Genomic DNA, 15807 nt, shown 5'->3' on the forward strand with positions numbered 1-15807 from the left:
TGGGAAATTCTAAGATTCAACATTTTAAAAGATTTAGACATTGGTGGGACCACCTATGGAGTTTTGAAGGATCTATAAACATGGAAGTTTTACAAAGAGCACACAGGCTGATTCACTAAGCAGGCAATTTATTTGGTAGTGACTTATTAAAGAATCTTGTATTTGGGTATGTTTATATAGGTCCTAGTAGATATGTTCACACAAAAGAAAATGCAATGGGAAAATAATTGGTTTCCCTTAAATGCTCATTTAGGAAAATTTTAGAAAAACAATAAAATGCACAATGCAAAATTATCTATAAAGCTTGGTATATTACTTGCATAGGTTAGGAAAAACAGTAGGTATCACATAACATAAAATAATGCAGAATATGCTAAAGTTCTCTTGTAAACAGAATAAATGACTTAATTCAAATATGAGGAAGTGATATCTATAGCTATATATATATATACATCTGCAGATATATACAGATAGATAGATATCCCCTCTGAATCTTATCATCATCAGGATCATAGAAAGAATCTAATTAGACAAAGCCTGGGAATGGTTCTGGTATGTCTTCATGATCTTAAAAGAAGACTGGAATGAAAGGGGAAGAGAAATATACTGGGTGGGGTGGGGGAAGAGGGAAGGGAATGGAAGGTTAGGGAAAATTATCTCACATAAGCAGGGTGCTCAAGTAGACATCTATACAAACAAAGAAGAGAGGGTGGGGAGAGCAAGTGACATTTCAACCTCACTCTCATCTGAACTAATTAAAGGAAGGAAGAATAAACAAATACATGTACAAAAATATTTATAGCTCTTTTGAGGCAGCAAAGAATGAGAATCTGAGGGGGTACCCATAAATTGGGGAATAGAGGAACAAGTTATGGTATATAAATGTTATGGAATATTATTGTGTTGTGAGAAATGATCGGGGCAACTAAGTGGTTCAGTGGATAGAGTGCCGGCCCTGGAGTCAGGAGGACCTGAGTTTGAATTTGGCCTCAGACATTTACCAGCTGTGTGACCCTGGGCAAGTTACATAATCCTGTTTGCCTCAGTTTCTCATCTATAAAATAAGCTGGAGAAAGAAAAATGGCAAATCACTCTGTCAAGAAAACCCCAAATGGGGTCACAGAGAGTCAGACACAACTGAAATGACTCAACTACAGCAAAGAAATTATTAAGGGGATGTTTTCAGAGAAACATAGGAAGACTTATGTGAACTGATGCAGAACAAAATAAACAGAATCAGGAAAACAATTTATACAATGGCAACAATATGGTAAAGGCAAACAACTTTGAAAGAATCAGGAACTGTTAATGTAATGACCAACCATGATTCCAGGGAACTAATAACGAAACATGCTACGTACCTCCTGATAGAGAGGTGAAGGACCCAGTGCAGAAGGAGATAAATTTTTTTTGGACATGGTTAATGGGGAAATTAATTTTGATTGGTCATACATATTTGTAATGGGTTTTGTTTTTCTTTAGTTTTCAATTAAAGAGGAAGGAAAGCTTGGGGCTTGGGGTGAGAAGGCAAATTTTTTGCTGATTGGAAAAAATAAAATGTAATTTTTAAATAGACTAAAAAACATAAATTTTGAGAAAAAAAAGTATAAGCCATTGAGTTTGACACTATTCCTAGTAAAATTTAGAATGGATTGTTAAAGTGATGGGTGGTGCATACTTAGGAAAGTGGTGAACACTATGAGGCAGTATAGGTCCAATAAGAGCAAGTCATACTAGACCAACCAAACATCCTTTTTGGACAGGATTACTGGGCTGGTGGATCTGGGAAGTGCTATGTACACAGTATGCCTGAATTTCAACAAGGAATTTTTACAAAGTTTCTTGTGATATCCTTTGAAGATAAGACGGAGCTGTGTGGACTAAATGATTTGGAACTAGTTAAATGACAGGACCCAGAGAGTAGTAATAAATAAAATTTAAGTCTGCCTGGAGGGACTTTTTAAAGGGATACTATTAGGTTCTATTCTTGGTTCTGTTCTGTTGAACAATTTTATTAAAAGACTTTGATGAAGACATAGATGGCATTCTTAACAAATCTGCCGATGACAGAAGGGTGGGTGGTACAGAATCACAGACTTAAGAGTTGGGAGGAATCCTAGGAGTCACCTAGTTCAACTCACACACAAATCAAGCGTCTTGTTTATTATATCCTTAACAAATGAGATCATTCAGACTCTTGGTAGAAGACTACAGGTGAGACAGAACTCACTTCCCTGAAATACAGTTCATTTCCCTGGAAAGTTCTTACTTTTTAAGATGTTATCCCTCTATCAGGCTGAAATTTTCATATAGAAAAACTAACACAATCTTAGACTGCATTTGGGAGAAACCCAGTGCTCAGAATGAAGGAGATGATGGTTCCACTATACTCAGCTCTAGACTATCACAAGGAGTATCATGTTCAGTTCTTGGCACCTCATTTTAGGAAGGACATTGACAAGTTGAGTGTGTCTAGAAGAGGGTGACCAGGATGGCAAGGGCATTGGAAACCTTGCAAACCATGCAAAGATTAGTTGACGTAATTAGAGCTGCTTAGCCTGGCGAGGGACAAATAAGATAGTTTTAGAATTGGAAGGAACCTGAGAAATAATCTAATCCAATTCTCTCATTTAATAAAATGAAGAAACTGAAACTCAGAGATGTTTCAGTGGCACAATGGATAAGAGCATTGTCCTTGGAGTCAGGAGGACTTGAATTTAAATCTGGCCTCAGACACTTACTAACTGTGTGACCCTGGGCAAGTCACTTAATCCCCATTGCCTCCAACCCCCTAATCTACTTAGGTATAGACCTGTTGCTGACCTTTATTGATAGAGGGAGTTTCCTCACAAGGGAGTTCCCTACATTATAGGTCTAGACCATAAAACAAAACAAAACCACTCCTGAAGTCACATAGTAAGTGGCAAAAATAAAATTTAAACCCAGATCTCTGATTCTAAATTAATTGCTCGTTCTTTTTAATTTTTTAAATTAAATTTTATTTTGAAGATTATTAAGCATTTATTCATTCTTCTCCACATGTTCCTCCCCTCCACCACTGGAAAAAGAAAAACAAACCCCTGGAAAACAAATTCTCAACACACTGACTAAAGGGTCGTCTTGCACAAGAGGGATTGGATTTGTTCTTCTTGGTCCCAGGGGGCAAAATTAGAAGTAGGGGGTGAAGTAGCTTGGCTCAATAGAAGAAACTTCCTGACAAAGCTACCTAGAAATGGTATGGGTTGCCTCCCCAGGTAGTGAGTTCTGTTCTACTGGAGATATTCAAGTGATGGCTGAATGACTACTTGGGGATTTTATAGAGGGGATTTATTTTCAGGGAGAGATTACAGTAGATGGAGAGAGAGTGCTCCATAGGAGAGTGCTGGATTTGAAATCAATGTAAGTTGATTGAAGATGGAGTCTACCACTTGTTACCTTTGTGGCCCTAGGCAAATCACTCCACCCATCTAGGCCTCAGTTTCCTTATCTGTAAAATGAGAAGGGTTGGATTGCATGGTCTCTATGGTCTGTTTTGATCTGAATCTATGGTGTATGAGCCCATAACTGTTTCCCCAAGATTCCTTCCACATCTAGCTTGCTAGGATTCTACCATATACCCTAAAAGCATGATAATGATGGTTGAGGATTTAAGGCGGATATTTGGAAAGTCTAGAGGAATGTTGAAACCCAGTAGCATATCAGGGACAGTGACACCATACCATAACAGACAATCAGTGCCAACATTTCTCTTCCCTGCTCATTAACTGTCCTATATAACCCATAGTTCTATCTTCAAATTGATATACTTATCAGAAAATATTAGTTAATAATTAAATACAATAAGTATTTCATTTTGCTTAGATAACTTATCACTAATAACTGTTCTTTGTGCAATAATGACAGTATACTACATTCCAAAGTGAGTAGATCTTTTATTATCTAAATTCCTTACCTGTATTGAGTAGGATGTGTTAAACTCACTGTAGAGGTTGGGGATCTGAACATCGGATCCATTGATGGTGCAATGGCTATAGGGCTCACCCATCCGCTCCAGTTTATCCTGAAACCCAAATGGAGCACAATTTTAGAAGAATGTAAGCTCCAAGCAGACTTCAGAAAAACCTGGAAAGACTTGTATGGACTGATGCTGAGTGAAGGGAGCAGAGTCAGGAGAACATTGTACACATTAACAGCCACATTGGATGAATAACTTTGATAGACTAAGCTCTTCTCAGCAATGCAAAGAGCTAAGATATCTCCAAAAGTGTCATGATGGAAAATTCTATCCACATCCAGAGAAAGAACTATGGAGTTTGAATGCAGATCGAAGCATACTATTTGCTCTTTTTTTTTCTTTTTGTTTTGTTTTGTTTCTTCTTTCTTGTGGTTCCTCTTATTGGAGGTTCTGATTCTTCTTTACAACATCACTAATGTAAAAATATATTTAATAGGAATGTATACATAGAGCCTATATCAGATTGCACACTGTCTTGGGGAGGGAGGTGGCGAAGGAGGGGGAGAAAATCTAAAATTCAAAAGCTTATGGAAGTGATTGTTGAAAACTAAAAATAAATTAATTAATAAAAAATAATAATATGAAAAAAGAAGAATGTAAGCTCCTTGGGGAGATATAATTTTGTTTTTGTTTTTGTACCTCCAGCACCCAACACAATGGCTGGTATACAGTAAGCACTTAATAAATGAGTGTGAATGAATAAACAAAGGAATTTACAACTTCAGGAAATTCCTGGCTATTCAAATCACTTTTAGAACCTTTTAAACAGTCATTCCAAGTTTACCAGCATATCCATAGAAGTCAGAATGTTAAGAAAGTTAGGTCATTCTTTGCCACCCCCACCCCCACCCCCAGCCCCACCAACACTCCAAGAACAAAGATTAAGCTTCCCCTTTCTGGGGCTGTTTGTTATTGTCCCAGAGGCCACAGAACCAGAGTCATAGATATCTGGGAAGTATTTTCAAGATCACTTAGTCCAACACCCCATTTTACAGATGGGGAAATTGGCTGCTCATAGAGGGGAAGTGACTTACCCAAGGTCATCCAGCTAGGTAATGAAAGAGCCAGTGTTTGAGCTATTTATCTCCTGCCTTCAGTTTCTCTCTCTCTCTTTTTCTCTCTCTCTCTCACACACACACACACACACACACACACACACACACACGCGCATGAAGGAGTAACTATATTTTGATAACTATTTCAACATAATTAGATTTTTTTGTATAAAATGCCTACATTTTATGTATTTAAAAACATTATTCTGAGATGAGGTGCATAAGCTTCACTGGACTGCCGAAAAGGCCCATGTCACAAAAAAAGGTGAAAAATCCCTCCTCTGATTCATCCCTCACATATTGTCAAATTAATTTATTTTTCTAATATACTTTCAGACCATATTATCTATTTCCACTAGGAACCTTCCATGACTTCCCATTAAGGTGATGTTGTTAAACGAGAAGTCAGTCAACGAGCATCTTTTAAGCACTTACTACATGCCAAGAAGTATGGGGTGTTCAGGGAGGACTAGCACCTCTGGTGTGGGGGGCTTGCCGAGCCCTTCTCAGGGCTGCTCATCCACCCTTGGTGTCCACCTGGTGCTCAATTCCCACCTGTGGCTTCAAAAAGCTGTAGCATATGCAGTGGTCACACCTTGGTAAAACCATCTCTGCAGACAGGCTAAACCAGGTTGAAGGTAACCAACAGGCCTCAAACCCATTGGTGAGTTAGGGGCATGTCTACCTTAATCATGTGAAGACTTTTCTGGGCAGAATGGGCAGATGAGAACAATTTGTTCCAATGGCCATGAAGGGGGCTGAAGCAAGCACTGTGGAAAGCTTACAGCTTGGTCAGGCATTGAAGACACCAAGGTCATCCACTGTATCCCAAGCCATTGCCAGTCTTTTTGACTTTTGTCCTGCCACTGGACTTCAATGACTCAGGAAGAGACAGTGAGGCTGATGACTTTGTGTAACTCTGCCTCACTTAAGTCCAGTTCACTTACAAGTCAAGACATTGCCTGTGATATCATTGGTCCTCTTCACAAATAAAGGACAAACAACATCTTGCCAGGCACTGTGGTAAGCTCTGGGGATACAAAGAAAGGCCAAAACACATTCCTTGCCCTCAAGGCGGTCGCATCCTAATAGAGAAGAGTAGCCTTAGGGCAGAGAAAGGGAACAAGGTTCATACTTCAAAGCTAGGGAGGGAAGCCTTTGGGAGCCACTGTCATTTGGAAAGCCAAGTCAGCCCAAACCAGAAGTGGTTCTGTGTTAGGCACAAGGATTGCACTAAACATATGTATTGACTGATGTCAGGTTTTCTCTGTGGGTGATGAGAAGCTAGCACTGCAGGCAGACAAGTGCCAGATGGGGCTGGGGCAATGTTAGAGTGAGGCCCCTCCTAGGACTCCACAAAACGATGAAACACTGGGGAGAGGGAGAATAGGGGAAAGGGATTCTAGAGAAGACCCATGCACACACTGCCCTTCTGCAAACAGTGCTGACTGTGATCAGGAGGCCATATGACACTCCCATTCTACAAATACCTCTCCGGTTTCAGCAGGCATGGCCTTGGCTGTGCGCCCAAGAGTTCAATGCTTCTCTCAGAAGGCTAATGGGGTAACGTATACATACCACCAGCACGCCAATGGAAGTCTCCGTTCCAGGCATGGCGTAGATACCCGCATCTTTGAGAAAAGGGTAGGACTTTTGCTCATGGAGCATCAGTCTTACCCCAGCTGTGGAGGTGAGATAGTGGACGTAATCCTTCTGGTCAATGTCTAAGATTAATTTCAGGCCTGCAGGAGGAAATTATGAAGGCTGAGGACTCAGGTTTGAAGTTGGTCCAGGAAGAACATTTCAGCAGCAGGGGCAGCTCACAATCGAGTCCATGGACATGAGGAACTGCTTACCCTCTCTCCTTCTCTTCCTCTTTCCTTTACCTACTCTGCAAAGGGAGGCCCATATCTTATTTTGGCAGACCAGAAAGGCCCAGTCAAGGAGCCATGATCAGCTACGTATCCCTTACAGAAAATCCATATTTAACACATATAAGTTAGCAGGTCATGCTTCTCTTTAAAAAAGGAATTACAGAATTATGGAACTTTAGAGCTGGTAGAAATGTTCGTATTCAATATTCTCATTTTACAGAGGTGGACATCAACACCCAGACAGATGAAAGAACTTGTCCACAATATTGCAATGTCAAAATGACAGAACTGGAACCCAAACTCAGATCCCTTGATTAATCTTTCGTCACATTGCAAAATTGCTTTAAATAGCAAACATCCCCAGGTATTTGAAATAATTAATGTCACAAAACCCTAATACACAAATCTTTTAGGGACAGAAGGATTCCTCTGAGTGAGACATATACTACCTGGGGACCTGGGTTTGAGTCCCTGCTCCAATCCTGCCTGGTTTCAGAGGTGGCTCCTAAGAAGATTGCTCAATGTCACATCTATTTATTCCACCTTGACAATCTATACTGCCGGGCTTCCTGGATCCCCAGGGCTCCGATTGGGTAGAAGACAAGATTCTTTTTCAATTTGCCGCACATTGCCATCCTTGCAAAGACGCCAGGAGACCAGGGCACTGCATGGGTGGGTCCCTAGACTTGGAATAATGATAATAATAGGTAACAAATTATATAGCACTTTAAGGTTTATAAGGAACTTTATGTCCCTTTTTTTTTGTTTGTTCCTCACAAAAACTCTGAGTCAGCTGCTATTATTCGCCTTATTTTACAGGATAGTGAGAGGTTAAGTGTCTAAAGGTCACACAGATGGTAAAATGTCTGAGGGACTATTTGAACTCAGTTCTTCCTGACTTCAGGTCTAATATTCTACCACTATACTATAGTGCTTCTTCTAGGAAATGGACAAATATTCCTGCTTAAAAGCCAGAGCAGTTTCACTTTTTGTTTTTTGATTCCCTCTTGTGCACCTAGCACAGACCCTGACATACAGCAGGCACTTAATAAATGCTTGCTGCTTGACCACACCTCAGTAATCTCTCTCTTCCCAGATGTCCTCCATTTTCCTACCTCTTGGTCCTCTTGTCTCTCTGGGGTTAGTTGGTATATCCCTCTATTGCTGATCTTTGAGATACAGTTAAAAGAAAGGACTCAGGCCTCTTGATCCCCATCTGGTACCTTAAGCCAAACTCCTACTTAGATGATTTTTAAAGGAACTTTCAACAGCAAGAAAAATTGGATTTTTGAAAAGGAGATTCTGATTCTTGGCTGCCTAATTTCTCAGTGTTTTCCCAAGTCTTAGATGGGACTTTGAGATTTCTACCCTACATGACGGAAGCATAGTTCAATTCAATTCAACATTTATTAAAAACCTACTTTGTACTAGGCACTGTGATTGGCTGCTAGTATGGGACAAAAGCTAAGTAGTCCCTGCCCTCAGAGAGCAGGAGAGCTAACATTTACACAAGTAAATGCAAAGAAAGTATAAAAAAATTGATACAGAAGAATTTCAACACTGGGAGAATGTCAACAATATAAGATAGGCTAGGGATGGGAAAGGTCTTATATAGGTGATACCAGAAGCTGTGCCTTGAAGGAAGCTAGGAATTCCATAAGAAGAAATACCCTGTTTTTTTCCTCTGGGGCAGGGAATGTTTTTGGTTTTGTCTTTCTATCTTTAGCTTCTGCATAATGCCTAATACAAAGCAGTCGCTTAATAAATGCTTGTTGGATTACATCGATTTGAAAAGCCAAGATTCTGGCACATGACTGTCCCTTGGACAGCCCTTGCCTATTTCTACAACTTACCGAATTCAGTTCCAGGGTTGGAGGAGAGTAGAGCTTTTTCATTCACGCCCCAATTGAAGACATAGCAGTTGCCATAGTCAGGATGAAATATTGCAGTGAAGTTCCTAGAAGAAGTTCTCATTAGTGATAGTGGCTGTGCCATAGATATAGAAATTCCCAGGATAGGTCTTGGTATAAGACCCAGTCTCACTGCTGGCATCTGCTAAGTTTGCTTACTCTTCAATCCTGGGCCACCCCACCTGATTCAGAAATGAACCTAGAACTCCTCTTCATTGCAAAATCTAAAGTCATAGGCCAAGGGAATGGATTAGAGGACCTTAGTGTATTCACTTCTAATGCATTAACTCAGATTTTGTTGTTGTCATTGTTCAGTTGTGTCTGACTCTTCATGACCCCTTTTGGGGTTTTCTTGGCAAAGAAAAGTGGTTTGCCATTTCCTTTTCCAGCCTATCTAACAGATGAGGAACTGAGGGAAATAAGGGTTAAGTGACTTGCCCAGGGTAACACAGCTAGTTAAGTGTCTGAGGCCAGATTTGAACTCAGGAAGCTGAATCTTCCTGATTGCAAGCCCAGTGCTCTATCCACTGCACCACCTAGCTGCCCCATTAACTCAGATAGATTTCTTTAAAATCCCCAGAAGAGATTATACAACTTCCCCACTCCCTTCCCTCTCCTTTGGGTTTGTTTTTAAATCAGATTTTTGGATGCCTTCTCTTTTTGCATCATAGTCATTTTGGGGTGCCTCCCATCCCAGCCCTAACTCAGGCAGAGAATTGATTGAACCCTACCCTTGCAACAAAGAATAACACTTATGCAAAAACAACCAAGAGGTGACTGCATCAGACAATGTATACAACATTCTGACCCCGTGGGGCTCTACTTTCTTATTGAGGAGGGGGCACACATTTTGTTACCTGTTTCTCAGGAACGAAGATAGTTTATGACCTCTTTTGGTAACAATCTTAGAACTGGAAGGAAACATGTGACCATCTACTCCAAATCTCTTTGACAAATGAGGAAATAAAGGGGCAATATTGCTCAAGGTCACATATCTATTGAATGGAAGAGTCAAAATTGGAATCCAGGTATCCCAATCCTAAATCCAATCTTTTTGCCCCTGTTACCACACAGCATTTCATGGCCTTACAAACTGTATAGTCATGTAGTTGATCCTAATATCTAATTGAATCCTATCCAACTATAGTTTAAGCTCAGCCCTCCTGTCCTGTGTTTAGTGGAAGGGGGAAACACTGCTCAGAAAAACATTCAGTGTTGAGCAGGGGGCTTCAGGTATGCCCCATTATATGCCAAGCCCATTCCTTGAGCCTCAATCATTATACTGATTTCTAAAAACAATTGGGTCTTCATTTATCACCTACAAAAATCACTTGGAGAGCTACATGGATGGTGTCAATTTTGGCTTCCCTTCTTTGAGTCACTTTTCTGGAAGGTGGCAATCTTGTGTGAATGTGGTCTTGGCAAAAGCTGAAATGTCACTAACACTGTTTGCCAATAGATTTAAGAGAAGGAGGCTGGGAAAGGAGACTTTGGGAACCCAGGCAAATAGAGGAAATTGAAATACAATATCTGTCATGGTCAAACAAACTTTCCTCTCTTCCTCGTGGCTATGTTTGTCCCAGCACCGGGGACATGTGAATGACGATGAAGGTTCTTGTGAATTCCAGGTGACAGGAGGGAGGTGTTTACTGGGGCTAGTCAAGTGGGACCTGGAAAGAGGGCATGATGTCAGGGAGTTCTCAAAGGGTCACCAGTTTGGAGTAGACAGTCTCCAAACTCAATACAGGTCCTGGGTTGACCTTCAACCTGTAAACTAAGACTGCTGTTGACACGGAATCCCAGCACAGACACAGGAAGTCCTAGAGGGACTGGTGTTGACCAAATGAACCGAAGCCAGGCTCTTCCTTGGTGGAGAAGACACACCTGCTGGGTGTTCTCCTTTCCCAAGGACATGCTGTTCCCAACTCCGCATTGAAGTCCAGGGAACACAATATTGTGGAGAGAGAGAGGCAGGGCGGGCCCATATCACCACCCCAGTTTGAGTCTGCAATCTCTCCTTTGCTCCCCACTTTGGACAAATACAAATTATTTGTTCATTGATAATATAGTTTATTGAGAGCAAAGGCAGTTTCAGGGATTTTCATGGAACAGCTCAAGGTGCCAAATACAAAAAGAGGAGGGAATAATAAGGAAAAAAAAGTCTCTCTGGGCTGTGTCTTCTGGCTGCTATGTCTGGTGGGCACTTAGACTCCTAATTATAGAACTGGAAGGAGACCCCAGAAGCTGTCTAGTCCAACACCCTCCAAGTGAGGAAACTGAGGGCCAGAGAAGTTCAATAATGTGACCAAAGTCCCACAATTAATAAGTATGAAACTTAAATCTGACTTGAGAGTCAGTAAGTGTGATATAGTGAATAGGGCACTGGACTCAGAGGTCAGAAGGCCTGGGTTCAAATCTCACTTCAGATCCTTATCAGCCATGTGACCTTGAGAAAGTCATTTAACTTGTCTGGGCCTTGGTTTCCTCATTGGTAAAATGAGGAGGTTATACTTACTGTCCTCTAGTGTCCCTTCCAGCAGTAAATCTATGCTCCTATGACTAGAGCCAGTCCTCATTCCGCAGTACCATACTTCCCTTGGAAGTGCCCTAGACAGCAGGTGGGAAAGGCTTGAGAAGAAACTGCAAAACAGCTGAGAAAAGGAAAATAGAGTTCCTCCAAATGGTAGATGTGGATACTCCATGGCTTTCAGGTGTCTATTGACGCAAACAACTGTAATAATAACTAACATTTAATAATGATAGCTAGCATTTATATGGCCCATTAAGATTTGCAAAGCACTTTACATACCAGGTGTCCTAAAAGTCTTAGTGCAGTTTTAAGTTATTAAAGCTTTAGTGTCCCAAAAGTCTCAGAAAACTTAAAGCTATTAAAGCTTTGGTTTCCCAGTATTCTTAGTGCAATTTTAAGCTATTAAAGTTTTGGTGTCCCAAAAATCTCAGTGCAGTTTTAAGCTATTAAAACTTAAAGTTATGAAAGCTTTGGTGTCCCAGAAGTTTTAGTGCCATTTTAAGCTATTAAAACTTAAAGCTATGAAAGCTTTGATGTCCCAAAAGTCTTGGTGCAGTTCTAAGTTATTAAAACTTAAAGCTCTGTGACTCAAAAGTCTCAGGGCAGTTTTAAGCTATTAAAGCTCTGGGGTCCCAAGAGTCTTAGTGAAGTTTTAAGTTTTTTATGCTTATATATTATCTCATTTGATCTTCACAACAGTCCAGTGAGGTAGGTGCTATTATTATCTCTCTTTATACATATGAGGAAACTGGGGCAGAGAGAAGTTAAGCGATTTGCCCAGGATCACACAGCTAGTAAGTGTCTTAGGCAGGATTTGAATACAGGTCTTCTATTTATATATACCTTTAGCATTGGTGAAACCCTTGACATACATTATCTCATTTCATCCTGTGAGACAGATACTACAGTTATTATTACCTCCATTTTGCAGATGAGGTAATTGAGGCAAGGTGGCTAAGTGATTTGCTCAGAGTTGCACAGTTAGTGAGTAGAATTGCACCTCGGTCTTCCTGACTCCAGGTCTAGAATTTTATCCACTATACTATAGTCCTCTCGAGTCTTCTCCTTGCTCTACTTTTATCAAGCCTGGAACAAACTTCATCCAATTTAATGCAACAAACACTCATTAGGTACCTACAATATCCACGGCACTGTCCTAGGCTCTGAGGATACAGACAGAAATGGAAGACAGTCTCTGCCCTCAAGGAGCTTACATACAACTGGAGGATACAACATAGAAACATAGAAGTCAACACGAGATAAACTGCGGAAAGAGAGAAACAGACTCAAGGTTCTCAAGACTATTTCTAAGACAAAGAGAAAGCAAAAGATACCAGGAAAAGGGAATATTGATATAACTTGCATATGTTGTTTTCTTTTCAACTGACTAGGGGATGTTGATAGATATGTACTGTATTATTCATGAAAGACATAATAATGGCAGATGGATTTGTCCATTCTTTTGATCTCTGGTAGGTCTAGGAATAATAGGAGCGTTTAGAAAAGTAACTTCATTAAGATGGTATCAAGACTTCTTTGAGGACACATTTTAAAAATTTTTATTTTACTTATTTTTTGCTAGGCAAAGGGGTTAAGTGACTTGCCCAGGGTCACACAGCTAGTAAGTGTCAAGTGTCTGAGGTCGAATTTGAACACAGGTCCTCCTGACTCCAAGGCCGGAGCTCTATCCACTGGACAGCCTACCTGCCCAGGGGGACACATTTTAGTACAGTGAAAAGAATACTGGACTCGTAGTACAGAAAGGGAGATTTGGTTTCAAGTCCTGATTCTAGTACCTCCTAGCTAGATGACCATGGAAAAGTCATTTAATCTCTTTGAACCTCAGTTTTCTCCTCTGTAAAATGGGGATAATACTTGTAGCACTTACCTTACAGGTGAGGACCAAATTAGGAAATGTATATAAAGTGCTTTATAAGCCTCAACAGAGGAGGATCTTGGGGTTTTGTCACCAGTCACTGCAACCACAGGGAACTGTGGGGGATTCCCTCTACCAACAGATCTCACAACCTATTTGTGACTTAATAGATAAGACCTAAGGTGTGCCCTGGCACAGCCCCCTGTTGAGTAGGTTAGAGGATTTCGCCAGAGTCCTGTAGTGTGGAATAGTGGAAAGAATGCTGGATATGGAATCAGAAGATCCAGGTTCAAATCCTAGTTCTCCCATTCACGGTGGGATTTTCTAGGCCTCAGTTTCCTTATATGTAAAAAGATGGGAGTTGGACTAGTGTGATGGTGATGGAATTTGAAATCATGCCAGAGAAGCATCAGTTGAAGGAACTGGGGATATTTAGGCATCTTTGATAATGCCAGGAGAAGGTGCTCAAATTTTCCTTAGGCACATTATCTGGCTCTCTCTTTTGCCCCTCTCATAGCATGACTAATATTTGGGTACATGTATTTCCTCCCAGGTGGAAATTGACTTCTTGATGGCAGAGATAGCGCCATATTTCATCTTCATATTACTAACGCCTTGCACGTTGTAAGCATTTGTGTAGCAGAAAGAGTGCCATTGGGTTTGGAGCCAGGACAGACTTTGCTCACCTGGTTCAAATCCTAGTTCTGACATTTACTGTAGTATGACTATGGGCAAGTCACTTAGCTTGTTTGGGTCTCAGTTCCCTTAATTGTAAAGTGGGTATAATAATGCTTGGACTATGTACCTTTGTGTTGGACGTGGTCTAGGTGAATTTTGAAGTCCGTTTCTAGTCTAGGAACCTACGATTGAGATTTGGTAGCAGTGCTAGGGGTCATTCTGTACAGAGGAAGGGGAAGAGGAGAAGGAGGAGGAGGGGGAGAAGAAAGAGGAGGAGGAGGAAGAGAAGAAAGAGGAGGAGGAGGAGATGAAGATAGAAGAAGAAGAAGAAGAAGAAGAAGAAGAAGAAGAAGAAGAAGAAGAAGAAGACAACAACAACAACGACAACAATGATGACAACAGGAAAAAGAGATGTATCCGTACCTGTGATTGCAGGGTTCTGCCCCAAATAGGCAGGCCAGGATCATCTGGTCTGCTGAGTAGCCCATCTGGATCCTCTCTTCCGGGGGCACCTGAGAGAGGATGCTGGTGGACTGTAGGATGTACCATTCTTTCATTGCCTGGGCAGCACTGGTGAAGTTCCAATAGGTGCACACTTCGCCATTTTGACTGCACTGTGGATGGGAGAAAATCCAGGGTAAGGTGGTGCTGGACCAAAACTGACAAACAGGCTTTTGGTAGACTGTCACCCTCCAAATGGAGGTCTTCCTTTCCCGATCCCCATAACTCAGGTCATTTTGTAGGACTGCTATGGACAATGGCCTGATTTAGGAGACAATGAAATCTGGATGCTTCTTGGTAAGAGGGTTTGGTCTCTAAGGACCCTTTGAGTTATATCATTTTATTATCTTTGTTCTAGGACTCCTTCAAGATAACTACTAAGGCAGTGTGAATACTTCTGTCCCCCATATTCCCTCCTGAATATAACACTTTCTCCACTTCAAAATCTGTCTCTCTGTCTCTGATGTCTCCACCTTACCCTGCCTCCTCTCCCTCCATAGGGCCGAGCAGCAATTTTGACTATTCCCTTGGGACAAATGGCTCAATATTGGAAATGGAGGGTGGAGCCAAGATGGTGGAGGGGAAGCAGTGACTTGCTAGAGCTCTCCCCCAAACCCCTCCAAATACCTACAAAAAATGGCTCTAAACAAATTCTAAAGCAGCAGAACCCACAAAAAGACAGAGTAAAACAAATTTCCAGGCCAAGACAACCTGGATGGCTGATCGGAAAGGTATATTGCGCCGGGATGGCAGAGGAGCACAGTTTGGCTTGGGCGCGCAGGCCGCAGCGACCCTGGATCAGGCCTCAGAGGACTGAATCGCGGGCAACTGTGGCGGTTTCCAGACTTCTTAACCCATGAATGCCAAAGACAACTTAGAAGGTCAGTGGGAAAAGTCTGTGACTCTGGTGAGAGAAGAAGCTAGATCTCAGCCACTCTGAGGGCAGCGCCTGGCTTCTGAGTTTCCAGCCCACAGACTGAGGGGGAATTGAGTGGCTGATCAGAGGGGGATTGCAAAGATCTCTCTGTCAGGGCTGAGGCAGGAATCTCTTGCTTTGCCTGTGCTTGGATCTGGGTCACAGTTCTGAGGGGCTGTCCTGGGGTGAGGAGCAGCGCTGGCGTGGCGAAGCTTGTTGTGGTGGTGGAGAGGAAACACCTCGCCCCTTATCAAAGCACCTTGGAAGAACTGACACTTTTCGGGTCCGTAGAAGTATCTCTGAAAACAGCTGTACAAACCCCCAAAGCTTGGGACAGTACATTCTCCACATTGGAAACAGACTCTTACCTTAACAAAGAGTTAAAAACTCAAGTAATTGGTTGGGATCATGAGCAAGCAGTGCAAAAAGAGTCAGACTATATTATCTTACTT

The 15807-nt window shown here is 41.5% G+C and overlaps 1 protein-coding gene across 2 annotated transcripts in view; it reads right to left on the bottom strand.

Moving 5' to 3' along the window:
- SCNN1B (sodium channel epithelial 1 beta subunit) overlaps positions 1–15807 on the bottom strand; it is a 92044-nt gene that overhangs the window by 18105 nt on the left and 58132 nt on the right. For both annotated transcript variants that reach the window (XM_027839472.1, XM_027839473.1), the window contains exons 4-7: positions 14362–14552; positions 8798–8901; positions 6649–6812; positions 3953–4060 (exon numbers count right to left, since the gene is read on the bottom strand). In XM_027839472.1, the coding sequence (XP_027695273.1) occupies positions 3953–4060; positions 6649–6812; positions 8798–8901; positions 14362–14552 (567 nt within the window). The remainder of the gene's footprint in view (positions 1–3952; positions 4061–6648; positions 6813–8797; positions 8902–14361; positions 14553–15807) is intronic.

Source organism: Vombatus ursinus, unplaced genomic scaffold (genome assembly GCF_900497805.2).
Source record: "Vombatus ursinus unplaced genomic scaffold, bare-nosed wombat genome assembly UNPS02014832.1, whole genome shotgun sequence".
In the NCBI taxonomy this organism is placed as follows: domain Eukaryota; kingdom Metazoa; phylum Chordata; class Mammalia; order Diprotodontia; family Vombatidae; genus Vombatus; species Vombatus ursinus.